This window comes from Rhodofomes roseus, assembly GCF_022264815.1.
Source record: "Rhodofomes roseus strain CIRM-BRFM 1785 chromosome Unknown C8Q71scaffold_1, whole genome shotgun sequence".
NCBI lineage: Eukaryota > Fungi > Basidiomycota > Agaricomycetes > Polyporales > Fomitopsidaceae > Rhodofomes > Rhodofomes roseus.
Window position 1 is genome coordinate 2,337,160 of NW_025952957.1, and position 22,613 is coordinate 2,359,772.

Consider the following 22,613-nt stretch of genomic DNA (forward strand, 5'->3'; position numbering starts at 1 on the left):
TGGCACACTTGGAATGTCCGGAAGTTCTGAAGATCCAATCCATTGTATGTAATCGATATTCAATGCGTTATTCGACAACAACTGCGATGCCACAACATGCCAGATATCTTCCCCTTCTACCAAGTTCTACGCTCTATTCTAACAACCTCCTTGTCGGTTTAGCGGGTAGCTCACGCGCTCAGCTTGAGCGACGCCATGCTCGCCTCGAGGGGGTTAAACTTGCCCTTGATGATGTCTGCGCCTTGCTCGGCGATGGCATAGACAGTCGCTGTTCGGATGTTTCGTCAGATTACTGTAAAACGCCCATAATAGGCACTACTCACCCATCGGGTGCGCAGCGAACTGCAGAGGAGCGACAGACAGGTCGACGACACGAACGTTGTTCGTGCCGTACACCTTGAGCTCAGGGTCAACGACACCGTTGTGCTCCTTCGGGAGCATCGAGCACGACGACGAGGTGTCTGCATGGTGACAATATGTCAACGTCTCAACTGTGGTTCAGACTAGTGCGCACTAACGCCATGTCGTGCCCATGCACTTCTTGATCCAGTCACGGACCTGTGCCTCGTCCTCGACCTGCGGGCCAGGGTTCAACTCATGCACTACAGACCCGATCAGACCTCGCTCTTGCTCTGGAAATCGAGTCTCTCAACGTACCGATGACGTCCTTCATAGGCGAGAGGTCCGCCAACTTCCGGCACCACTTGACAGACTCGGTGAAGATGTCCAAATCGACCTCCTGCTCAAAGTAACGCGGGTCGAATTCGGGGTCCTTGTGGGGGTCCGACGACGTAGAATGCTACATCCAAGTCGTGTGAGCTCTAGCCAGAATGCATCACCATATGAGCGTATACTCACGATCGTCCCTCGCGAGAAACAGTGGTTTACAGCAGCAAGGATCGTTAAATAGCTCTTGCCCTCTGCAGGCGGCGCGGGGCCCGAGAGGTAGCCCGGGATGCAGATCAACTCGCAGCCAGGCGCGCCACGCTTGAGGCGGTCGAGCTGAATATTGTATTGCTCCAGCAGGCCAGGCGGGAACTTTCCCTTGTTCGCCTCGATCTTCGCCTTCGTCTTCTGGTAGATCGTGTCCGCCAGGGGCGAGATTTGGTTGGGGGCGGTGAACGCAAAGGCGATGATACCTCGCGTGTACAGACCCTCGCCGAGGGCACTACAGATGATCCGCGTTAGCGATGCTGAACATTCGTAGGATAGGCAACACATACTGCAGATCGAGGTGCTTCGCATTGTGGGTAGCATCCCGAAGGAGATCGATGGTCTCAAAGCCGACATCCTCCTTGAGTTCTACGCGCGAACGTCAATCTCATGCATGCACAAGCCCCCACATGAACAACATACCCCAGCTGATACCGATGAACATGTGCTCCTGGGCATTCTCTCCCACACCAGGGAGCTCGACCTTCAACGGTACACCAATCTTCTCGAGCACGTCTTTGCGGCCAATACCTGAAAGTTCCAAAATCTGAGGAGACTTCAATGACCTACAATTCATCGTGATCAATAGGAATCATCATAGGATATCATGGATGCCCACCCGGCAGTCAAGCAGACGTCCTTCTGTGCGTTGACAGTGTGGACCTTGCCATCATACTCGAATTCAACGCCGACGGCGCTCAGCTTGCCGTTTGCGGCTGTCTGAGTCTGAAGGCGGTGAACAGCCGCATTGATCAAAACCTTCAAGTTTGGCCTGTCCTTATTGGGCAGGTAGAAAGCCTGCAGGTGAATACCGTGAGCAGCGATATTGCCTGTATATGTTGACGTAACCTACAGTGGCAGAGTAACTGCGGACGTGCTTCTCCGGGTCGTATGTATTCGGAATGAGGAACACACCCTTGGGCTATCAATGTAGTGACACTTAGTTTCAGTGTACCCTCGACCCTAATTGAGGAACGTACGTCACCGCTTAGCTATAGTTCGTTTAGATGGTTAGTTCAAATCTGGAAATATTCCTGCTGGACACCTACCGGGTGTGCTGCTTTAGACAAGCCTGCATTGAGCATGGTCTAACAGACGTGAATTGTGAGGCAGAGTCCGGTGTCCATGTAGTAACCGGTGTAGCGCACCTGGACCGTCTTCTTCTCAAGGTCATCAATCGTGCCGGGGTATGCCAACTTGAGTGGGCCTGCATGGAAGTCCGGTTTACATCAAATAACGGATGAGGAAAACGACGATCCCCACCATCCCGTCCGATCTTCCACGTGTCGAAGTTCATATTGACATTGACATTGCGCTTCCGTACTTCTTCGCTCGGAGGGACGAAGCTACGCACGATCGTCAGGATATGACTGTGCAATTTTGCTGGGGCACCTACCCTTCCGTCTTGGCGACGTAGCGCTCGTAGTTGTGCCAGTTCCAGCCCGGGTTACCGAGTTTCTCGAACTCTGTAGCGCATGAGACTAGATATCAGACTTGAGGAGGTAGCGGACTTGCCGTCGATTTCCTCCTTGGGTGGCTTAGTCCAGCACATGAAGTTGATGCCGGAGCTTCCGCCAAGGCCCTTGCCTCTGTTCCATGGCTGTCAGGGCACGGATAGGCAAGCGGGCAGATATATACAGACCTGAACCAGAAGTAGTCCGCATCGCCGAGCTCCTTCTGCTTGATCTACAGGGCGCATGTGAGACAATTGACTTTCTGCCATGGCAAGCAGCATACCGTCTTGTACGGCCACGTCCAATCGACATTGGTGAAGTGACTGCCCCAGGAAGCGGGGCGCACTATATGATTTGAGAACCATGATACAGTGTGATCTGCGCGATACACTCACAGATGCCTGGTACGTCCAGGTTGGCACCACCAGCCTCGAGGACGAGGACAGAGACATTCGGGTCCTCGGACAGGCGTGCAGCCAAGGTCAGGCCGGCCGTTCCTCCACCTGCGGGCATGTGTGAGTGTGGACGCGTCAGGCAAGGAAACACGACTGACCGCAAACCACATAGTCAAAAAACTTGTTGGACACCTGGTCGATGGTGGCAGTCATGGCGGTGGATGTACTTAGTCAATATCGGCGGGGCCGTGTGGGCGGGAGCAAGAAGGGGATTGGGCGTGCCCCGAGAGGTTGGTTGAACGACTATATATGAGCGCGTCCCGCGGCGTGCGGAGGCATTTCCGAGACCGATTGGGAAGCAGGCTGGTCTGGCGGTGACAGGATCCACGCCAGCGGGAAGATTCCATGCACATTTCTATCGCAGCACACTAGTTAGCGAGACAGCTTCGACGCGATCTGGGTCTCCTCACCGTTGTCTCGACGCAGCAGCAAGCGCGTCTTCGAGGGTGGTAGATTGTCTCTGCCGCCTTCTCTCGTAATAATGGGTGATGTCTACTTATCGGGGGAGCTTGTGATGGCCGCGCCTCACCCGGCTGCGTACTTGAACTGAGACCAGGCCTGTAGAAGAATGAGTGGGATGTTGCGAGGCGACAAGCATAGGATAGAACGAACCTGGGATGGATTCTAGCGATGGCGTGAAAACGTTGAGGACGTGACTGACGATGCGCTTAGGCTGCCGAGGAAAGGCTCGGTGTCCGCACGTATCTGCCCTCGATCGAGCCAATCAGCAGCCCCGCAAACCCCACGCGCATCATGCCCATTCCAGCAGATCCCCGCCTCTGGGACGCTCCTCGTCCGCGTGATCGCTCTCCCGGCGTTGTACTCACCGCTCGCTCGCAGCTACTCGCGCTGTATCACACCTGCTACGCAAAAAACGATGCTTCAGACCAATGCATTGCAAACTATACATACATGTTGTGAATAATGCGTGAATGTTCCCAGTCTCGATGCAATGTGATAAATTGCCAAGTGATTGCGCGTTCTCGTCGATTCAGATCCATGCTGGGAATGCCATTTGTCGTCAAAATCAATGTGACACTGATGCTCGCGAATCTCGCGTCGCGACCGTTCACGGCTGCCGTTGGGCCACCGAAATTTCACCGCCGACTACGAGTCGAATTTCGCGAAGTTGTTCTTGCAGGCCGTGGTCGCAGAGTCGGGGCCTCCGTCTCCTCGCTGACCGCATGTGATGCGCTTTTGTCGCGCGCCCTCGGTGGCCGAATCGTCCGCTCGCTGTCCTCTCGCCGAGTCCGAGGGCGTACGGAGGTCGCAGGTAGGTTTCCGCGCTCTCCAGGCGCCCCGGGTACACGTCTGCGCTTGAGGTCAGACGATACAGCAGAGTCGCTCAGGTCGCTGTCCGTCGCCGCGGTGTCCTCGTCGCTCGCATCGGAGGCCCCGCCGGCAGCGCGCGTCGCAGCGCGCATGCGCATGCGCGTCTGCATCTGCACCGCGGTCGGCCGCGCACCCGCTGCCTTCGTCTTCTTCACGCGTTCAGCAGCTGCAGCTTTCGTGCTGGTCTTGCTCCCCGGTGCAGCTGGATCGCGATCCGCGGAGCGTGTTTCCCTTGTGCTCGGCGCGCGCGGTATTGCGGTGGCAATGCGTCTCTTCCGCCCCACGATCGAGGCCGCGTCTGATCCGGAGGGTGCGGCGCTGCTCAGGCGCGAGCTGTGCGAGGCCTCGGAGTTGGTGCGCGTCATCGTCCGGAGGGACGAGCCGTTGTCCGTTGTACTGAGCTTGGTCGAGTTGCTTGCGAGACTCTCGGCGGACGTCGTGGCGAGGCCGTAGACGTTCCTCCTCGCCTTGATCGTGTCGTCCCGCGTCTTGGAGCGGACGCGCATCCGTCGGGGCGTCCGGAGCGTCACGTCGAAGTCATCCTCCGAGTCCGGCTCGCTCTGATCATCCGAAGAGCCCATGCTCGCATCCTCGTCACCGTGCGCGTCAATGTCCATACCGTTGTCCGAATGTACTTCCGTGCTTTGAATCCCGGGTTGTTCGTGTTCGTCGCTCAAGTCGCCAGCGGAGTCGGGATTCATGAACTCACGCGGCAACAGGAGCGACCTGCGAAAACCCTGCCGGACCGTCGCATTGCCCTCACCGTCTTCGTCCTCTTCATCGCTCTCCCCTGCGTCTTCCTCGGGGATCCCAGCGAACTGGGGCGCCCTCAGCGGCACCGGGGCCACGAGACCGTCAGCCCCAGGTAGCGAGGGTGCGGCGGTCTGCAGTGGTGTCGGCGGGTACGCCGCGGGAAAGTCGGGGTACTGCCGCCACTCTGCGTCGGCGGCGAGGATCTCTGCCTGCACGGCCTCAAACGGAGGGGGCGAGTCCGCAGGCGGGGTGGGCAGGCCGGACCCACTGCGGTCGGCGTACGCAGACGTGGGTGGGTACCACCGCTCGTACGGCGGCGGGGGCGGCTGGGCACCCTGCGAGGGCTCGCGGTAGATCCGGGACGCGCGCGAGGTGCGGGCTGCGGGCTGCGGGACGGCACTGGCGGTGATGGGCACAAAGGCGTGTTGACTGGCGGCCCGCTGAGCGCTGCGGTCGCGAGACGAGGATGAACTAGAATTTGAGCTACCCTTCCGTTTAGCTTGCGGCCGTGCGCCGTTGGCAGCCTCACGGATGAACGGGGGAACGACGTCGTCCGGGCGCTGTGCGCCGCGCTTCTCCCGCAAGGAGTCATCCTCGTGGAAGGGGTCCTTGTCGCTATGTGTCCACTTGCGCCAGTGCGCGAGGACTGAGTTCACGGGGATACTTGCGGCGAGCAGGACGAAGTCGCCGATCATGTGGCCGGCCTCGAGGAGTATGTCAAGGGTAGAGGTGTAGGGCTTGATGACCGGGCGTAGCACATGCAGGTAGATAGGTTCAGCGCCCTGTGTTGGGTCGAGTAAGGAAAAGCTGTGAGCAATTCGGGTGCTGCACGGCACGCGAACATGTACGCACCTTGGCCCTGCTGATCAAGAAGAATAAAATGACCAATGACTTGATTTCGTCATAAAAGGGGATGAACACCCTGATGACTCCGTCCAAAGTTCGTTCGTACATCGTAAAACATACCTAGGCATTATGTCAGTCTGTCCCCGCGGGATGAATGACCGGTAAGATGAACAACTCACCCAGCAGAGCCACACGGCCATGCAGCCTTTCATGGCGCGTTTGCGCTGACTGAGAGCACGCAAGCTGGGCTGTCCACTATTGCGACTAGACGGCGGAGGCGGCCTCAGGGTCTTGAAGGTCTCGAAGACGTTCGAGAAGACATAGGCCAGACGTAGGATGGGTACGATGAGCGGCATTGCGATGCAGTGGCTCAGTCAATTGTCGCCTGAAGAAAAATTTGTACAGATTCGGATACTGCAAAGTCTATGAGGTTGATCGATTGTTGTTTGAGATGCAAAGGGAGAGCAGGGACGCGGTTCGCACCCCGGCGGACAAGGTCTTGGTGGCAGTACTAGTGTTAACGCGGAATGTCCAGCAAGTCAGCACAGAGTGTTATATATTAGCACAACATTGGACAGATGTGTGCAGGGCAGGAGCACCGTTGGCAAGGGTCATGCGAGGGCGGCCGTCAAGTTGAAGTTCGAACAGGCGTGCACGGCGCGCCGCGCGCTTTCAACGAGGCAGAACCAGGCGCGTCACGGTCGGCTTACGTAAACCGCGTCCTTCAGCCACTTGGGCTCGCTCGACATCACTCGACTCGCTCTCTTCCTCCTCGTCTCTGAGCCGCCATGCCCAAAATTCGGACGACCCGCACAAAAAAGCCGCCAGAAGGTTTTGAGGAAATAGAGGCTGTACGTACGCGTCTGTCTTCCCGCGCCTCATCTCCGCTAGTGCTCTCTGTTGGGGGCGCCGTGAAGAGTGCGAGCATGCACTGACCACACCATCCGTGCATTAGATCCTCGATGACTACGCGAAGAAGATGCGCGACGCCGAGAACGAGTCGCACGAGGGCAAGCGCAAGTCGGAGTCACTCTGGCCCATCATGCGCATATCCCACACCCGCTCGCGATACATCTACGAGCTCTACTACAAGCGGGAGGCTATCAGCAGGGAGCTGTACGACTGGCTGTTGAAGGAGGGTTATGCAGATGCGAAGTGAGTGCCTTGTCATCTCTTCGTTACTCCAAGCGTGGAAGTGGATGCTGACAATGTGTTTGGTGAAGTCTCATTGCTAAGTGGAAGAAGGCTGGATATGAGAAGCTCTGCTGCATACGGTGTATTCAGACCAGAGTGAGTGCTCGCAGCGTGCTGTGCGGCTCTTTCTCGCGGTGCTGATATTTGCCTCGTTCCGACAGGACATGAACTACCAGGGCTCGACGTGTATATGCCGAGTGCCGAAGGCACAGCTCCGACAGGGCACGGTTGTGGAGTGTGTACATTGCGGTGCGTAGTCTCTCTTGCTGGCATCGGTGCACAAAGCATCTCATTTGGCTGTTATTAGGATGCCGAGGATGCAGCTCCGATTCATAATGCAGCCATTACTACCTTTCTCGAAGAATACTCACGTAGTAGGAGAGGAAGATGTCTAACAGACGTGGTCGGTGACGTTCTTGTTATCCTACAGCTTTGGGGCCTGGCCCGTGTACTATTACCGTTATTCTATCTCCCTGACAGCTTCAGATCCTGCGGCGAAATGAACTCAGACGCCTCAAGGCATGTGTCGAGATGGCGTTACGAGGGCCTCAGACGTGCGTCGTCGAGAACGGATGCTGACTCGGAGTGACGACAGACTCTTGCCATGAAGGGAAGTTGCAGAATTCGGGAAGCGTTGTCTCTACGTGAAGCAACGCCGTCTTGGGTGCTCGTTCCAGACGCTTACCATCGGTGAGCAGCGTCAATGTTCCATTCATGGCGTCTCTCAGGATGTTCCTTGGCGCGCTGTACGTGCATATGTATGGTTTCTTGTCTCGTTGCTCGACAAGATTTTACAGAGTAGGGCGAGTCTTATGCAGCCTGGGCATCCTAGCAATATGCAAGTTAGAGCTAATGCAACATATCGTACATGGGCGGTTCACTTGGATAACGGGTCCACGTTGCCGCTCGGTCTTCCCGGTGATGCATTTGTGTCGCTGATGCACATCGGTAAGCTATTGTCGACTGAACTGTCTCCTTCAAGTAGAGCTGATATATAGATACTAACACCGGTTACACATGGGCAACATGTCGGAATCGGAGAGTTATTGCCGTTTTATCGAGCGCACCGCCCTCAAGCTACAGGCTCGAAGCCCCTCAAACACCTTCGACTTACTCATTCGACCTATACTTAACCTGTTGCAGCACAGGTGACTTACAGGCAATTCGTCATAGAACGATCGGAGACCAGTGCCAAGCGTTCCGTTCGCCCGTAAGAGGCGTTTGCATGTACCGCACAGTTCGATCTGCCTCTACAGTAGGCATACAGCGACTCGCCTGGCACCATCCCCTCGGCGGCCGTGTCAGGATAAGGTATGGATTGATCTGGTTGATGCATACCCGGGCGGTGGACAATGCAGCGAGCGCGCTGCTGATACAATGTCAGTCGCAAACTCGCGTCTGTAGAGTTCATCGAGCCGACAGTGTACAAGGTAACCAAGCAGATGACAAGGTATCTACTCACGTTGAACCTAGAAGCCTTCCTGTGTACAATCTTCATAGAAGTTCGCGGTCACATGATCGCGTCGAACAACAACTGGCGGGTTCTTGTACCCGAAGTGGCGGCCTTGTACTGCGTCGACATCCGGAACTTACACAAGGCGACTTGTATTTCCTACGCGACAGAGAGGCATTATAACTCTGCCTCCTAGTGCATCAAATTTGAGCTCTCGCTCAAACCCTCGCTCCTTACCTCAAGGTGAGTAGGACTCTGCTTGTGGTGGCTATATCACGTCGCGTGTGCTATACACACTGTTTCCGACCTTGCATTCTTGAACTTTCTCCTTCTCTCACGTGAAACTCGGATTCGCTGAAGTATCTGTTTACAGAACGGCGTCCCTCAAGCACCGATTTTCCGGATCAAGCCTAATCTGACCCATGTCACCTCGCAAGGCCCCCCAGTGCCGCACCTGCGGCTCGCCCATGGCGGGGCACAAGCGACCACGCGGCAAGCCTGTCTGTCCTGAACGGGGCTCTACTCCAGTTGCCCCCGAACCTATTCCTCAAAGAGGTGCCACTCCGAGACGCCACAGTCACACGCCCGAAGCCGACTTTCAGCTACCGCGGAACGGTCACTGGCGTAACCCTCACTGGGTCAGTCCTGTCCGAGAGAGAGAGGTCGAACGAAGCATGCATTCCTCGTGGGCGCCCACGGAGGTGGACGGCGATTCGTCGTCGTCTTCGGACGAAGGCTCCCAAGTCGGGAACGAAGAGACGGTTCTCTATGACCTGCAGGACGACGATGACGTCCGTTCCGTCGCGGCCGCCAGTACGACTTCTTCGCGTTCTTCCGCGTCGACGTCTAGCGTCAGGAGCACCCTCTCCCAGCTGGTCACTCGCAGTGTGCCAATGGCCAGCGTGTGGAGCACGCCGACACGAGACATCCCCGCCATCAGTCATGCCGCGACCAAAGCTGGTGTCAGCTTCGCCGTCGTGCCCGCCCCCAAGGAGCGGCGCGAACGATCGGTCAAGCCAGACGGCTCAAGCGACCACGGGGATGCTCTGGAGCGCCAGAACTCCTGGTGGTTAGTCATGGGCAGGGACGTGGAGGCCGTTACACGGATGATCGCTAACACCGGTGCAGCCGCACAGGGTCAGGAGGGCGCAGAGGAGGACCCATGTCTCTCTGGCTTAGTGGGTGCCTACCCAATTCATCACGCTTATCTTAGGCCGACCTTCCTGGACATTCTATTCGCGGGCGCAATGGGCGGTTTGGTGGTGTTCTGCGGTTTGTCGATGTTGTGACTTCAGGAGATCTATATGCGGCGGAAGCGGAGGTCTATGCCCTATATGCAATTATGTTCTATGCACTCATCTATGCTGTCAATCTATGCTCTATATGTACATCGTTTCTGGATGGCATGGCGGCCGGTGGTCGTCAAGCTTCTCTCCCCTGCGATATAAAACACCGAGGATAGAGCAGGAGATGTCCATCTGCAGTCCTACTGACGCACCATGACGTACCTACTCAAAGGTGGTATCATAGCGACTTTCACGAAGGACAGCAACAAACCCTCTGTGTACGCTGCCGACGTCCTCGTCGAAGACTCAGTCATAACACAGATCGGCGAAAACATTGCCGCTGACCCCAATGTCGAAGTTATTGATTGCGATGGCAAATGGGTCACGCCCGGAATGGTCGATACACATCGGTGAGTACAACAAGAAATGCATACCTTCAACTCGCTCATGCATTGCCTTCAGACATGTTTTCACGACAGTTTTGCGTGGCGAGCAGTGCGAGTATGTGTCTTCAGTTATCTCGCAACAATGTAACGCTCACCAAACCTCACACAGTTGGCTATTGTCGGAGTACCTCGTGAAGATGTCCATGTTAGTGACCGATAGCCGGACGCTGTACTAGTCTGCCGGACTAACGTTAGAGTTACGCGCTCACCAGGTTCCTGCAAGCCCGACTTACGGCAGAAGAGATCCGGGTAGGTCAGTTGTCGGGATGCCTCGACGCTCTCCATTCTGGCGTCACGACCATTCTGGACCACTTCCATGCCGCAACAACGCCCGAACACGCCGAAGCGTCTCTCCAAGCGACGATACAGAGCGGAGCCAGGGTGGTTTGGTGCCCTGCGCGACAGAGCGGCCCGACGCAGCTCCTTCCAACCGTCGAATATGGCAACGAAGAGGAGACCTGCAAGTGGCAGATGGAGAAGCTTGCAGAATGGGGTTCAAAGGACGGTGGAAGACTGAGTCCTGACGGACGAGTAACCTTGGGCCTAGCGTAAGCAAAGAGACCCTGCGGCCGCCACCAATCAAACTCACCTTGTGCATTTGTAGTTACGACATTATCGAAGCAGGACCCATCAGCCCACACAAAGCAGCGCTGAGGTATGCCCGCGAGAACAACGTCTCCATCATCACTGCGCACGTCGTGAAAGGTCAGCAGATACTCCAGGAGCTCCGTCTACCTCATGATCCGGACACTGACACAGTTTGGTGACCCCGTAGGCCCTCGCATCACAACCTGGCGCGACGCTGGCCTGCTCGGTCCGGATGTCGTGTTCTCGCATTGCAATTGCCTCTACGACCGTACGGATCCCGATGACGAGATGTGGGAAGCCATGAAGGAGAACGAGTGCGCGATCGCGTCGACACCGGTTGACGAGCTCGGTATGGCGCACGGGAACCCGGTTGCTATAGAAGCTGTACAACGAGGGGTCAAGTGCGGCCTAGGTGCGGTACGTACACTCCAAATCGCCTTCGCGTTCTCTCCACTAACACCTGCGGTCATATTAGGACTGCCTGTCCATCAACGGTGGAGACATCTTCGCACAGATGCGGATGGCCCTACAATTTGCGAGAGGTTCGTACCGCCCCATCGTTTCTCCCGCGAGCATAGCGGAATGAACTTCGGCTTCCTGACAGGCCGTGGCCACGAGATAATCGAGCGAGAGGGTCATGCGGGGCCGAAATCCAACAAACACCTCTGCGCTGACGCATTCCGCCTTGCGACACTGGGCGGGGCGGAAGCTCTGAACCTCGACGACAAGATCGGAACCATCGAGGTGGGAAAGAAAGCCGACATGGTGGTGTTCGACACGGATTCCGCGAACCTCGCGGGGATCGACGACCCTATCTCTGGTATAACCTTCCATGCGTCCAACGCAGACGTGGAGCTCGTGATGGTCAACGGCGAAATCGTGAAGCGGGACGGAAAGCTCACAAAGGTGCCCTGGGGACCGGTCGCGCGGGAGCTGAAGCAGAAGGCGCGCGAGGTCCGCGAACGCTTCCCGCGAGAGAAGCTGGAGGAGTTATGGAGCGAGTGGTATGAGGCTTGTGGAGCACCCAGACTTTGAATGGATTGGTCTTCTTGCAGTACCTTCGTATGCTACATGACGGATCGGAATGTATTAGTGTGATAACGCATTCGTTCATGACCGACATCTCCATGCAACCTCAGGGCCTCATGCATATTGCCTAGTCACAGACTATCAGGTCATGAGTAAGCGCAATACTAAGCTCAACCCGAGGCTTTGGCAGCGAACTCACCATGCCTTATGGTTCCTGGTCATGCTGACCATCGGCTCCGCCACTGGGCCGCAACAGTACCCTATTGAGGCCGCTACTTCGCAAGGCCCTGAGCAACAAATTTCCGGGGAAGGTCAGACAAGCGGTGACATGACTGCCGCAGTCCAGATGAAAGCAGGGTGGGGTGAGGACGATCTTTGTGGGGTATCATCCGATGATGGGGCTGAAGGACCATCGTTGGATGTACAGTAGAACGATATAGTACGCACGGATACGCCTGTTCGAAGGACATGCCCAGGACATGTTTTACCATCCGACGTACGTTCCTGACGGAGCCCGCCACAGTCATTGTCACGTTGGCCGTCCACACCAGAGAGGCACTGACCCGAAGGGTTTTTGAAAACAAGTCAGGCGGCAGTCTTATAGCACAGTGCCTACTCCCCTACTGCAATGGGGAACCATCAGCGAGTCTCCTGTCCAATGTGGAGCTAGGGACATCACCATCCCTTGTCGCGCACGCATTGCGGTAACAATATTAGTAGATTGTAGCAAGAAGCTTCGCATTAACCAAACGCCGATAACCCGGACGCAAACGCTATACACCAAGCAGCTACTTCGGGCGACCCACCAGCACCATTCCGTCGTCCTCTTCCGTCTCCGTGCCATTGTCGCTGCCCGACCGCCGGCTCGTCGCAGGTGAGGAGTTATTGTCCTCGGACGCCTGCGTCGACGCTCGGCTCTCCGAGCGCGATGGTATTTGTTGTACAGACTCGGAGGGCTGGGCTGGCTCGGGCTCAACCGGAAGTGCGGAACTTGCTTGTGCAGACAAGGTATCGCGAGGAGCTTCGTCAGGTTTGTCAGAGGGTATCGGAGAGGGCTTCGACTCCGGCGGTACATCCGGCGAGGAAACAGGGCCGGATATTTCGCGCAGCGCGGCCACCATCGCATCGTGGACGCGTGCGGCAAGATCAGGGATATCTGCAACGGTCAAGCCCTCCGTCGGTATTGGCGGGAGTACTGAGGAATCGCTGCTCAGTAGAGGTCTTTGTTGACTTGGCGTTTCACTCACCGCGGACTTTGAGCGTCCCGCTCTCGAACACGTTCTTCCTATATAGCCTCCAGTAGTTCTCGCACACAACGGGCACGATGGGCACGCCGGCCTGTACCGCAATGTGGAACGCGCCCTTCTTGAACGGCAGGAGGTCGTGGTGCTCGCGCATTGAGCGCGTGCCCTCGGGGAAGAGCCACAGCGCCATGCGCTGCGCCTTCATTGTCTCGCCCGCAGCCGAGAGCGAGCGCACGGCCTTCGCGTTGTTCCCGCGATCGATCCAGACGACGCCAGAGAGCGTCATGAACTGTCCGAGCAGAGGCGACCACTGCAGCTCCTTCTTTGCTATGATAGCAGCGCGGCGGGGGAATATCCTGCATGCGCGCACAGAGTCTTGACTCAGCGCGATGCAGGCCGATCGTAAGACTGCTTGACGCACCTGCCGAGGTAGAGGATGTCGAGCATGCTCTGGTGGTTCCCGATGAGAACGGCGGGCTTCGTCGCGAGGTGCTCCTCGCCCTCGACCACGAGCCGGATGTCCAGCGCCCGACTGGCGATCATGTAGAACGTGCGCGCCACGACGAAGAACACGTCGAGCTTGCGGCCGACGAGGGACATGCCCACCGCGCAGACAACGCCCCATGCTGAACATACGCCGAGCGTCGACAGGTAGAGCGCGAGGCGGACATAGTATCGCGCGATCGGGGACGACTTTGAGAGCGTGTGAAGCGCGAAGACGGGGAGGGAGACGTAGGCGAGCGGCTTGACGAGCGTGGAGAGGAAGGACATCGTGCTCGGGGTCGTCGTGGGCGCCGACAGCGAGCTGGTCGTGGTAGATGAGAGAGATGGGAGAGAGGCCGCGCACGTTGTGCGGACCGACCGTGACGGGCGCAGACGTCGACGCTTGTGGCAGCGCGCAGAAATCACAGGTCGGAGTTCCAAGCCACGCAACGCCCAGGCAATCCACCGCACCGCGTCCTGCCCATGGCCTCCAGCGTGCAGGCTCCCTCACAGGGACACGCGCAGGGCAAGAAACCGCCGAGTGAGTCTGCTGGTCATGCGCTGGCGATGCACTGGGGCTGCGGGTGCTGACAGGGCGACAGGTAGACCCGCCACGGCTCGGTACCTCAGCAGTACGAGCGCGTCCAGCTCGCGCGCCGTCTCTGCGACCACACCAAGTGCATCGTCCTCTAGGCTGAAACCAACGCCAACCGCAAAGGTCCCAAGGCCTGCGTTACAGACCACTGCCAGCGGTACTTCTACCTTGAAGGCGTCAAGGTCGGCGGGCCATGTTCCTGGTGGGTCGGCACCGGTGCGGAGTGCGGCCGTGAAGGCATCCAGTAGCGTCAGCAAGAACATTGCGCCCAGTTCTAGCTCGTCTTCATTGCCCAAGAAGACCTCATCCCAGGATAAGGTCGGTCGTCAATACATCGCCGACTGTATGTGCCGAATGTAACCCGTAACAGCATCCGGCGATCGTCGATGTGACGCGCGACCCGGCCTCCGTTCTGACGTCCCTGGATGCGCTACAGCAAGCGGGTCAGATACAGGCATGGCTATTCATGTCGGCTACACTGGAGAGTTCGTATGAGGCTGCTGAGCGCGCGGCCACGGCGGCCTTGGAGCAACGGCGTGCTGAACTCTCTGTGGAGGAGGCAGACATCGCCGATGCTCGGGTGCGCTTTGAGGCTGAGAGACTCATCGCCTTCTATGAAGAGCTCATGGCACCTCAAGTACCTCTTTCTCTCCCTGAAGCTCGTACCATTGGCATTGACGGCCCCGAATTAGACGTCCTCTGCAATTGCATCCTTAGTGCAGCAGTTCCTTGCACATGAAGAAGCATATTCGCGGATATTGTCTGAAGCTCTACAGCTTGCTCAACAACCAGCCAATGAATACCTGTCCGTTACTCACTTCAATGACGCTCTGGACAAAATCGGTGAGTATACTCTGCGCCAAGGACTTCTCGGGCTTCCTGAGTGATCTCCATATTGACAGATCACCTAATTGAAGAGGCCACTCAATTGGACGCCTCAATTACCTCTGTGCTACCTGAATTACCCGAACGCCACGACAGGGTCGATGACCGGCCGGAGCATCATAATCGAGTTCATTCAGCCCTGGTCGCTCTACTGCCGATCATACGTGCACAAGGTGCAAACCTTGAGGCCGCTCGTGTAGTTGTCCAGTCGGGCAAGCATAATCTCCGCGACTCAATGCGACTGGGTAGTCTGCAGACTACTGCCTAGGTGGACATCTCTAACGTTGATTCTGGATGATGAAGTGCTCGAGTCCAGATTGATCATGTACCTTTTCTGAATACTATTGCAACGTTCAACGGTTCATGTCTGCGGGAATCCAGCGGCTGAGCGCGAGACCCTAACCCTGCCCTAACCCTATGGTAGGCGCGGGTGGCGGCCAGTTTTCGAGCCGATCGCGGAGAGTTGTAACAACTCCTTGTGCAGACGGACTTGATGGGTGCCAACATCACAGACCCCTTCCTCCTCGCCTCCTACCCCGTCCCCATCCGCCAAGGCCGCCCCTCGTCGTCAAAGCAGCCGCCCGGCAGCGCATCTCATGTTCTGGTCGACAGTCGCCATGCCTCGTCCAGCGAGAGAGCCGACAACTTCGTCTCGCTAGCCGTACAGGGAGACGGCATACATGTACTCGATGTGAGTTTCATTCCGCTTGGAGGAGACTGTCGCTACATGCGTTTGCTTGTGTGTCTCCTAGCTCTCGACACTGCACCCCGCAGTCTCACATACTTTGGGTCCGAACACTACATTCTCATGTCCACCCACAAGTCGAACAAGCAGAAAAAGCGGCACCAAGATATGCACAACGTATGCAGCCGTAGCATCATCACCCGATGTCTTGGAGGAGGACAGGGAGCGCACTGTGTGGTGGTGGGAGGAGTCCTTGTCGGGTGGGGTTATGTCTGCGGATGCGCAGAAGAAAAGAAAATCGAGAACAGTGAGCATCACATCTTATTGCGCATAATCTTCACAGCATATGATGCCAACGACACCGTCAGCTTCCGCATAGAGTCACGCATATATACGCTCCCGAAGACCTTCCAGACCACCTCATTATCACTGGCCTTGGTGGCCGACTCACGGTCACAGATCCGGAGCTGAACCAAATATCGTCCTCTTCCTCTCAAGAAGTCGACACTGTTCTTCTCCGACACTTTGTATTTCCCCGCCAGGCTTGCACATTTCTACCGGCTGAGACATTTCCATCGAACGGTGTCATCTCTATATCGGCCTTGCGTCGGAATACAGATGTCCTGTTATCGGTCTCACTGGTCGATACGGAGGGCAAAATCCATTCGTTTGGTGATTGTACAGTGGCCGCGGACGACACGGTATGTATTGGTCTTATTGTTCCGGGTCCACTGACTGAATCATATCAATAGGACATTGTCGACGTCTCGTTCAGTACATCTGGTTGCTTGAGTGTCTTGAGTAGGTGGTATCTACAGTCACAGTGCCATGCGCTGACACCTCCCTGCAGCTCGCTCTGGAAAGTGGACCGCTTACCGCGTCTCCGTCTCGCCGTCATCCACACTCAGCACCTTGCCCCTCAGTCCTCCCGTCTACCTCTTTTCCCTCTCCTTCCTCTCCTCCGTCTCCCACGCCTCCGCACACACCTCCGAGATCTCCCTCCTCGCGCTCACCTCCTCGCACGTCCTCCTCGCCTGCATAACGCTCGCCAACCCCGAGATAACCCTCCTCCTCTGGGACGTACAGTACGGCGTGATCCTCGCCGAGCAGCAGTTCGCCTGTCCGCTGAACCTCTACCGCGGCAAGGGGCGCGGCGTGCGCATGGACCTCGTCGCGTCAGGCAGCGCCGCGGAGCCGAGCCAGGCGCTGCTCGTGCTGCACCCCGCCGACGCGAAGTCGCAGGAGAGCCTGTTCCCGCGCGCGACGAGCGTGCTGGTCGTGCCCCTCAGCGTGCCCAGGACGTCGACGATCGCGAACGCGCTCGGCCGCGCGGCCGCGAGCCAGGCCTACTTGCGCCCCGAGGCGGACAGCCCGCAGAGGGTGAAGGGCACGCAGCTGACGCTAGAGCTGGGCGGGCTCGAGCCGGAGCAGGGCAGGACGCTGAAGGCGCTGCTCGAGGTGCAGGAGAAGGGGCGCACTGCGGAGGTGGAGAAGCGGTGGGCGGCCTATGTTGAGGCGGGCGGGCCTGAGGGGAAGCCGCGCCTCGGACATTTGTTCGTGAAGCAGCTGTTGGATGTGCTGTTCCTAGTACCGTCCCCGGGGAGGGACGTTGCGACTACGAATGCGACCGAGGCGTATGCGCGTGGTGTCTTGACGTACTTGTTGGAGAGGAGGGCTGTGAGCGACGCGATGATTGAGGGCGGGCTGCTCCCTGCGCTCATGGTGCGCAACGACTGGGTACGTTTCCAGTGATCTCTGTCGTTTCTGGATTTTGTCTCATGCACGCATTTCTCTACTACAGTCTAACGCCGTCCTCGCGCTGTCCACCGTGATCGACCTCCCAGAGTCCGACATCATCAGCCTCCTCGCCAAGGTCGTCGCGCACCACCGTCAAAGCAACACCAACCCCGACGCGATGCAAGTCGACTCCCCCTCCCCCTCCTTCTCCACACCGCCCACGCTCCCCGCGTTCCTCGCACTATGTGTGACCTCCCCCGCCTCCCCCGGCCCGCTCCGCGTCGCGCTGCGGAAACACCTGCCCGACGCAGAGGACGTCGCGTGCCTGCTCGAGGTGCTGGATGAGTGGGTAGGCAAGTGGGGCGAGGAAGAGCTGAGGCTCGTGCCAGACAGGGTGAAGAAGGACACACACGGCATGTACGTGCCGATCTTCGAGGACGAGAGGAAGCCAGACATGCCCCCTCTCGACAAGGTACGTCCCTGCCCCTTCACCCGCTCCCTGTTCCGTCACTGATGAGCCTGCCTTACGCGCGAATCACAGATCCTCCTCTTCACCCAAGCGGTCCTCGATTCCTCCTTCGTCGCGCTCCTCGCACATCCCCCCGCGCACGCCCTGCTGCGCACGCTCCTCGCGCGGCTCGAGCCCGAGCTCGCGCTCATCGCGGAGCTCCAGTCGCTCAAGGGCCCGCTCAGCGCGTTCGCGAGCGCGCAGTCCCGCTCCGCGTTCCTCCACGGGCCCGGGCGGGCGAAGGGCGAGTCGCAGGACTGGCGCCAGCGGAAGAAGGCGCAGACTGAGCAGCGCGAGATGAACATCGGGATGTACCAGATGGAGGAGCTCGTGATTTGAGGGCTGCGTGGGTGTTGTCAAAAGTACTTGGGTCTACACGCGCTGTGACTTATTCTTTGTATCGTGTTATTGTGTTCATGGCATACGCTTGTTGTTGACTGTATCAGATCCATCGACCGAAATGAGACTGAGGGTGCATGCATATAATGCAAACCAATTGCTACTGCTACGTATACAGCCGTGTGTCATGTCAATGAAGTGGTATCTCGTGCTGAGGGGATATATAAACGTTGCGTAGGGACAGATGAGCAAGACGGGGCTCTAACACGACCGTGCGACGGATCTAACATCCAAAACGCAGTCGGAGACAAGAAAGCAATAACAGTTCCGATCCGGGAGAGTGAGTGTTCGTAGCACGAGCGTGACGATCATGACCGAGGTTAGTATTTGATAAGTTATACAGTTCATCTGGAACAGAGCATCACAGATCAGCCGCACACCATCGCCTGACCAACAGAACCACTCACCAAAGCAAGAAACTGCAATACAACGCGACTTGCTATGCCCCCCACTCCTCCCAACCCCCACCAACATAACCAGGTCGCGTACTCCACCCAGGGCTTCTCACCCTCTCCTCCCTCGCCGCGCCCATGCTCAAGCCCGCCCCGCTCCCCGTGCCCGCCGCACCCAACAACCAGCCCGTCCACCACCCGCCATCCTCGTCGTCCTTCCCCTTCCCCTTCCCCTTGCCCACGCCCTTCGCCCGCTCCTTCCCCTTGAACTTGCTCGGCGCACCGCCGGGTTTACTCCCCGCGTAGCTCTCGGGCAGCTCCGCGAACGAGATGCGCTTGGGGGTCGACCGCCCGGACGAGCCTGAGCTCCGAAGGCCGGGCACAGACGGCATGCTGAGGTGCAGCCCCGCGAACGGCTCAGGGAATCCGGCGATGGACGGCGTCGGCGGGGCGGTGAACGTAGGTGTCGGGGGCGCGGAGCGGTTCTTGAGGACGGACTGGCGGGGCGGAGACGGTGGGCGGGTGGAGGAGGAATGGCGGCTCTTCGTGAAGAGCCGCGAGATGGAGGCGGTCGCGTTGGAGGTGCCGGAGACGGGCTCAACGGTGGGTGGGGCGAGTAGTGACGGTCGGGGCAGGGGCGGAGGCGTGCTCTTGCTGCTGCTCGGGGAGATCGCGGATGGAGGCTGCTTGCCGAGGATGGTGCGTAGGGACTCGAGCGTGCGGTCTACGTGCAGCGTCTCGGATGATGATGAGGACGATGAGGCGGATAGTTCTTCGATAGGTGGGGTCATGGGGCGGGGAGCGCGGGGAGGTGTAGCGGTGCGCATGGGCGTGAGCGATCGGGATCGGAAGGAGGGGGACGTAGTCGCGGGTGGTGATTTTGACTGGCTGACACGGCGGACAGTTTTAGAGCCCGAACTCGTGCTCGAACTCCTACCACTACGCGACATGATTGAGAAGCGGGGTGATGAGGACGCAGAGCCGGATGGACCGGCAGCAGGAGGGGGTGCTACGTAAGACGATAGCACGTCGACTATGCTCTTCTTCGAGTCAGATGGCTTGAGCGATACCTCGCGGACGGTGTCCGGGATGGTGGTTTGCAAAGGTAGTGGTGTAGGTGGAAAGTGCGCGGTGGTACGCAGCCCCAGGGTGGGGGGTAACGTAATGGAATCAGGGTCATCCGTAGAGTCGACGTAGATAGTCAGAGCTCGCGGGGCCGGTGCGACGAAATGACTCCGATCGTGGTTCGAATACTCGAGATGCGAGCCGCCCATGCTGTCCAGCGACGGCCTGCGTAATGATGGTCTCCTGCGTACTTGTACCCGTTCCTCGGCGCCCACGGTCGGAGGGCCCTTGCTGAAGTTATCCTCGAAGCTTGACGCGGGGGCGCTTCTGCTGAGGGAACACATATCTGCCTTCGAAATTCGTTCCACCTCCTCTTCCTCCTCGACCCCCTCCCGGGGACCCACAAGGTCCTCGACGCCCCGGTATATCTCGTCCAGGTCGTCCGACCACGTCCCATGGGCGCCGCGGCCCGAGCTCACGCGGCGCGAGAGCATCTGCGCGCGCGCCTCGAGCGAGAGGTCCGCTATAGGGTCGTTCTGGAGCACAGCGGATAGACTACTCTGGGTAGACATTGACGACTGGAGGAGCACGTTGGACATCTCGAGCGCATGCACGCTGCGCGCGAGGAGCGAGTCTAGATAAGGATCGCTGCTGCCGGCCGTGCTCTGCTGACGCCGGTGCGTCTGCGAGAACGAGCTGGAGTGTGAGTTCGAGTGCGAGCGCGGTGACTGGAGCTGCGAGTGCGAGCGGCGGATGCGGCTGCCCCTGGGTGCGGCCAGTTGGGGGAGGGGCGGCTGTACGTAGACAATGTCCTCGTCGGAATCGGTGTCTGCGTCGGCCTCCTCGGCACTGTCTGGGTAGTCCGGGGGCCTGTCCGAGTCCGACATGTCCAGGGACGCATGCTTGGACCAGGGTGGGGAGGTGTATGGCGGCAGGGTTGTCACAGTGGAGTCGGACGAGAGACGCAGTGCGGATAGTTGCTTGCGGTGCCTCCCGCGAGTGGGACGGATGCCTGGGGAGTTCATTGCAGGCAGGCTAATGGATGTGATACCCGCTCACAGCACAGATCAAGAGTATAGGAGAAAGCAGAGACGGCAGGGGTCTTCACGGAGGAGAGTGCGAGGGTGCTGCCGTCGATGTGCGGCAGAAATTGAGAGCAACATGCGCCGCTGCACTCATCGCGGGCCGCCTGACGACCTGTATGTGCCTGTTTGGCGCTAGTCGCCTCATGGTGGCGGCAGCTCGGCCCTTCACCCGCCTCACACCAGTCATCCCGCGCAGTCAAGGCCAGAGTGAAGAGATTACTGCGTCTATGGAGGCGGACAAACTACTAAGTCTATGATCGGAGCGAATGGTACGGAGAGCGAAGCGAAAACAAGTATAGCGGGGATCATGCAGAAGCAGACACACGCGGGGCAGCAGGGGTGGTGTCCTGGACCTGCTGGAAGGGACCCACAAAGGACTCGATGTACGCGCGCGAGGAACGTGCGTTGAGCCTGGTGGCGGGCGTGTAGAACTTCCACGAGGTCCAGAGGAACGTGCGGCCGTACTGCGCCGCGATCTTGTCGTAATCCACTGGGTGGGGAAGCGCGGCAAGTCATGAGTACATCGGTGTCCCGCGAAGTGATAGGCTTTGCCCGGGATCGCTCACCGTGCAGGGCGTTCCGCAGATCGAGCCACACCTTCGTGACGTCGGTCAGAATGACGTCCACTCCCCATCTCACCGCCTGGACACGTTGGTGAGATCGCTTGGCCAATCGCGTGCGCGCAAGCAGAGCGTGTCCTCACCTCGACCATCTCTACTGGCTCGTTCACCGTCCACACCATGATCTTCTTCCCAGATGCCTTGCACGCCTTCCGGAACCTAGGGCCGAGTGGGTATGGTCAGCACGGAGTAATGACGGAAACGCGAAGGGAGCCACGCACTTCTCGCCGTCCGCGGTCGCCAACACGGCGAACTTGACGGAGAACACGTCGACGCTGTCCCAGAAGTACTTGCGCGCGATTTCGACGCTCTCGCCGATGTACGAGCGACGGCAGTATGGCAGATGCGTCTTCGCGTGGGGAATGAAGGTGGTGTGCCACAGACCGACCAGGATGCGCGGCGCGAGGTCGGTCTCCCAGTTCGGCTGAGCCGAGATGACCTGGTGCATGAGCGCGAACAACCGCGCCGGGTTGTTCTGCACCTTCACGTCGACGTTGAACTTGACGTGATGGTTCTCGGGCTATAGCATTCACGGCTGAGTAACGCGACGCGGACCCGAATGAAGAACACAAATCACCCTCATGAGAAGCTCAACCGTCTCCGCAAACGTCGGGATGGACTGCTTCGGCTCCTTCATGGTTCTCAGGTGCTCCATACCTTCCGGCCCATACCAATTCTGCTCTCTAATCAAACCTGAAGACAAGTTAGACGAGCGTCAGCGACCACTGCGCCTGCGTGCCACATACCAGACCCATTCGTCGTCCTGTTCAATGCTGCCAAGGACACCATAGGTCGTCAACGCGTGGAAGAGCCGAACAGTGACTGGTACTTACACGGGTCATGGAACATGACAACAACGTCATCTAGGGAGACGTGGACGTCTGCTCACAAGTGTTACGGACTGCAACCCAGTCTAACTGCCCTATGGAGAAATACCGCTCTCAATGCCCTCTGCGCCATCGCGGATGGCCTTCTCGAAGCTCGCTAGGGTGTTCTCCGGAAAGGTGGCAGAAGCCTGCGCGCGAGCGTGTCAGTGGCGGGGCGACGTGTCAGAGGAGGCGAGGACTGACTCCTCGGTGGCCCCAGCACTCGGGCAGAGACCTCAGAGACATGGCGAAAGAGGGAGAGAAGAAGGAGTGGCTAGAG

The 22,613-nt window shown here is 58.3% G+C and overlaps 11 protein-coding genes across 11 annotated transcripts; 6 read left to right on the top strand and 5 right to left on the bottom strand.

Annotated features, from left to right (window-relative positions):
- Window positions 1-19: 19 nt before the first annotated feature.
- On the bottom strand, window positions 20-3,295 carry C8Q71DRAFT_40973 (GMC oxidoreductase). Its single transcript, XM_047918384.1, has 20 exons — window positions 3,253-3,295; window positions 2,941-3,197; window positions 2,783-2,890; window positions 2,671-2,732; window positions 2,576-2,619; window positions 2,449-2,522; window positions 2,330-2,399; window positions 2,197-2,279; window positions 2,082-2,140; window positions 1,983-2,021; window positions 1,914-1,925; window positions 1,787-1,855; window positions 1,553-1,731; window positions 1,357-1,499; window positions 1,224-1,302; window positions 859-1,168; window positions 658-799; window positions 519-602; window positions 324-461; window positions 20-268 (listed from the first exon to the last, which is right to left on the bottom strand). Exons 2-20 carry the CDS (start codon window positions 2,993-2,995, stop codon window positions 171-173), a joined length of 1,848 nt encoding a protein of 615 aa, XP_047785154.1. The 5' UTR covers window positions 2,996-3,197; window positions 3,253-3,295; the 3' UTR covers window positions 20-170.
- A 316-nt stretch (window positions 3,296-3,611) lies between these two features.
- On the bottom strand, window positions 3,612-6,423 carry C8Q71DRAFT_732208 (uncharacterized protein). The gene is made up of 3 exons (XM_047922247.1): window positions 5,953-6,423; window positions 5,780-5,893; window positions 3,612-5,709 (listed from the first exon to the last, which is right to left on the bottom strand). The coding sequence occupies exons 1-3, from the start codon at window positions 6,127-6,129 to the stop codon at window positions 3,940-3,942; spliced, it is 2,061 nt and encodes a 686-aa protein (XP_047785155.1). The 5' UTR covers window positions 6,130-6,423; the 3' UTR covers window positions 3,612-3,939.
- Window positions 6,424-6,494: 71 nt separating this feature from the next.
- C8Q71DRAFT_41381 (G10 protein) lies at window positions 6,495-7,465 on the top strand. The gene is made up of 5 exons (XM_047918406.1): window positions 6,495-6,624; window positions 6,729-6,928; window positions 6,997-7,063; window positions 7,129-7,216; window positions 7,275-7,465. Exons 1-5 carry the CDS (start codon window positions 6,562-6,564, stop codon window positions 7,301-7,303), a joined length of 447 nt encoding a protein of 148 aa, XP_047785156.1. The 5' UTR covers window positions 6,495-6,561; the 3' UTR covers window positions 7,304-7,465.
- C8Q71DRAFT_41483 (uncharacterized protein) lies at window positions 7,397-8,878 on the top strand. The gene is made up of 5 exons (XM_047918414.1): window positions 7,397-7,521; window positions 7,578-7,657; window positions 7,767-7,915; window positions 7,966-8,663; window positions 8,794-8,878. Exons 1-4 carry the CDS (start codon window positions 7,489-7,491, stop codon window positions 8,601-8,603), a joined length of 900 nt encoding a protein of 299 aa, XP_047785157.1. The 5' UTR covers window positions 7,397-7,488; the 3' UTR covers window positions 8,604-8,663; window positions 8,794-8,878.
- On the top strand, window positions 8,723-9,834 carry C8Q71DRAFT_41127 (uncharacterized protein). Its single transcript, XM_047918393.1, has one exon. The coding sequence runs from the start codon at window positions 8,843-8,845 to the stop codon at window positions 9,707-9,709; it is 867 nt and encodes a 288-aa protein (XP_047785158.1). The 5' UTR covers window positions 8,723-8,842; the 3' UTR covers window positions 9,710-9,834.
- A 1-nt stretch (window position 9,835) lies between these two features.
- C8Q71DRAFT_41028 (uncharacterized protein) lies at window positions 9,836-11,908 on the top strand. Its single transcript, XM_047918387.1, has 8 exons — window positions 9,836-10,116; window positions 10,169-10,207; window positions 10,262-10,297; window positions 10,365-10,700; window positions 10,757-10,857; window positions 10,928-11,157; window positions 11,216-11,282; window positions 11,345-11,908. The coding sequence occupies exons 1-8, from the start codon at window positions 9,920-9,922 to the stop codon at window positions 11,773-11,775; spliced, it is 1,437 nt and encodes a 478-aa protein (XP_047785159.1). The 5' UTR covers window positions 9,836-9,919; the 3' UTR covers window positions 11,776-11,908.
- Window positions 11,909-12,557: 649 nt separating this feature from the next.
- C8Q71DRAFT_697389 (1-acylglycerol-3-phosphate O) lies at window positions 12,558-13,784 on the bottom strand (the record flags this gene model as incomplete). Its single annotated transcript, XM_047919966.1, has 4 exons — window positions 12,558-12,824; window positions 12,858-12,978; window positions 13,013-13,369; window positions 13,435-13,784. 4 exons carry the CDS (start codon window positions 13,782-13,784, stop codon window positions 12,558-12,560), a joined length of 1,095 nt encoding a protein of 364 aa, XP_047785160.1.
- A 155-nt stretch (window positions 13,785-13,939) lies between these two features.
- On the top strand, window positions 13,940-15,340 carry C8Q71DRAFT_732247 (uncharacterized protein). The gene is made up of 5 exons (XM_047922248.1): window positions 13,940-14,037; window positions 14,099-14,409; window positions 14,462-14,728; window positions 14,784-14,934; window positions 14,994-15,340. The coding sequence occupies exons 1-5, from the start codon at window positions 13,980-13,982 to the stop codon at window positions 15,242-15,244; spliced, it is 1,038 nt and encodes a 345-aa protein (XP_047785161.1). The 5' UTR covers window positions 13,940-13,979; the 3' UTR covers window positions 15,245-15,340.
- A 46-nt stretch (window positions 15,341-15,386) lies between these two features.
- Window positions 15,387-18,352, top strand: C8Q71DRAFT_844992 (uncharacterized protein). The gene is made up of 7 exons (XM_047926599.1): window positions 15,387-15,667; window positions 15,729-15,968; window positions 16,030-16,362; window positions 16,414-16,462; window positions 16,512-17,398; window positions 17,463-17,870; window positions 17,940-18,352. The coding sequence occupies exons 1-7, from the start codon at window positions 15,470-15,472 to the stop codon at window positions 18,243-18,245; spliced, it is 2,421 nt and encodes an 806-aa protein (XP_047785162.1). The 5' UTR covers window positions 15,387-15,469; the 3' UTR covers window positions 18,246-18,352.
- On the bottom strand, window positions 18,353-20,924 carry C8Q71DRAFT_903415 (uncharacterized protein). Its single transcript, XM_047928818.1, has 2 exons — window positions 18,713-20,924; window positions 18,353-18,653 (listed from the first exon to the last, which is right to left on the bottom strand). The coding sequence occupies exon 1, from the start codon at window positions 20,785-20,787 to the stop codon at window positions 18,745-18,747; it is 2,043 nt and encodes a 680-aa protein (XP_047785163.1). The 5' UTR covers window positions 20,788-20,924; the 3' UTR covers window positions 18,353-18,653; window positions 18,713-18,744.
- A 228-nt stretch (window positions 20,925-21,152) lies between these two features.
- Window positions 21,153-22,579, bottom strand: C8Q71DRAFT_852846 (PLC-like phosphodiesterase; the record flags this gene model as incomplete). Its single annotated transcript, XM_047926860.1, has 9 exons — window positions 21,153-21,337; window positions 21,414-21,489; window positions 21,551-21,626; window positions 21,689-21,987; window positions 22,045-22,160; window positions 22,214-22,240; window positions 22,301-22,348; window positions 22,404-22,482; window positions 22,538-22,579. 9 exons carry the CDS (start codon window positions 22,577-22,579, stop codon window positions 21,153-21,155), a joined length of 948 nt encoding a protein of 315 aa, XP_047785164.1.
- Window positions 22,580-22,613: the final 34 nt, after the last annotated feature.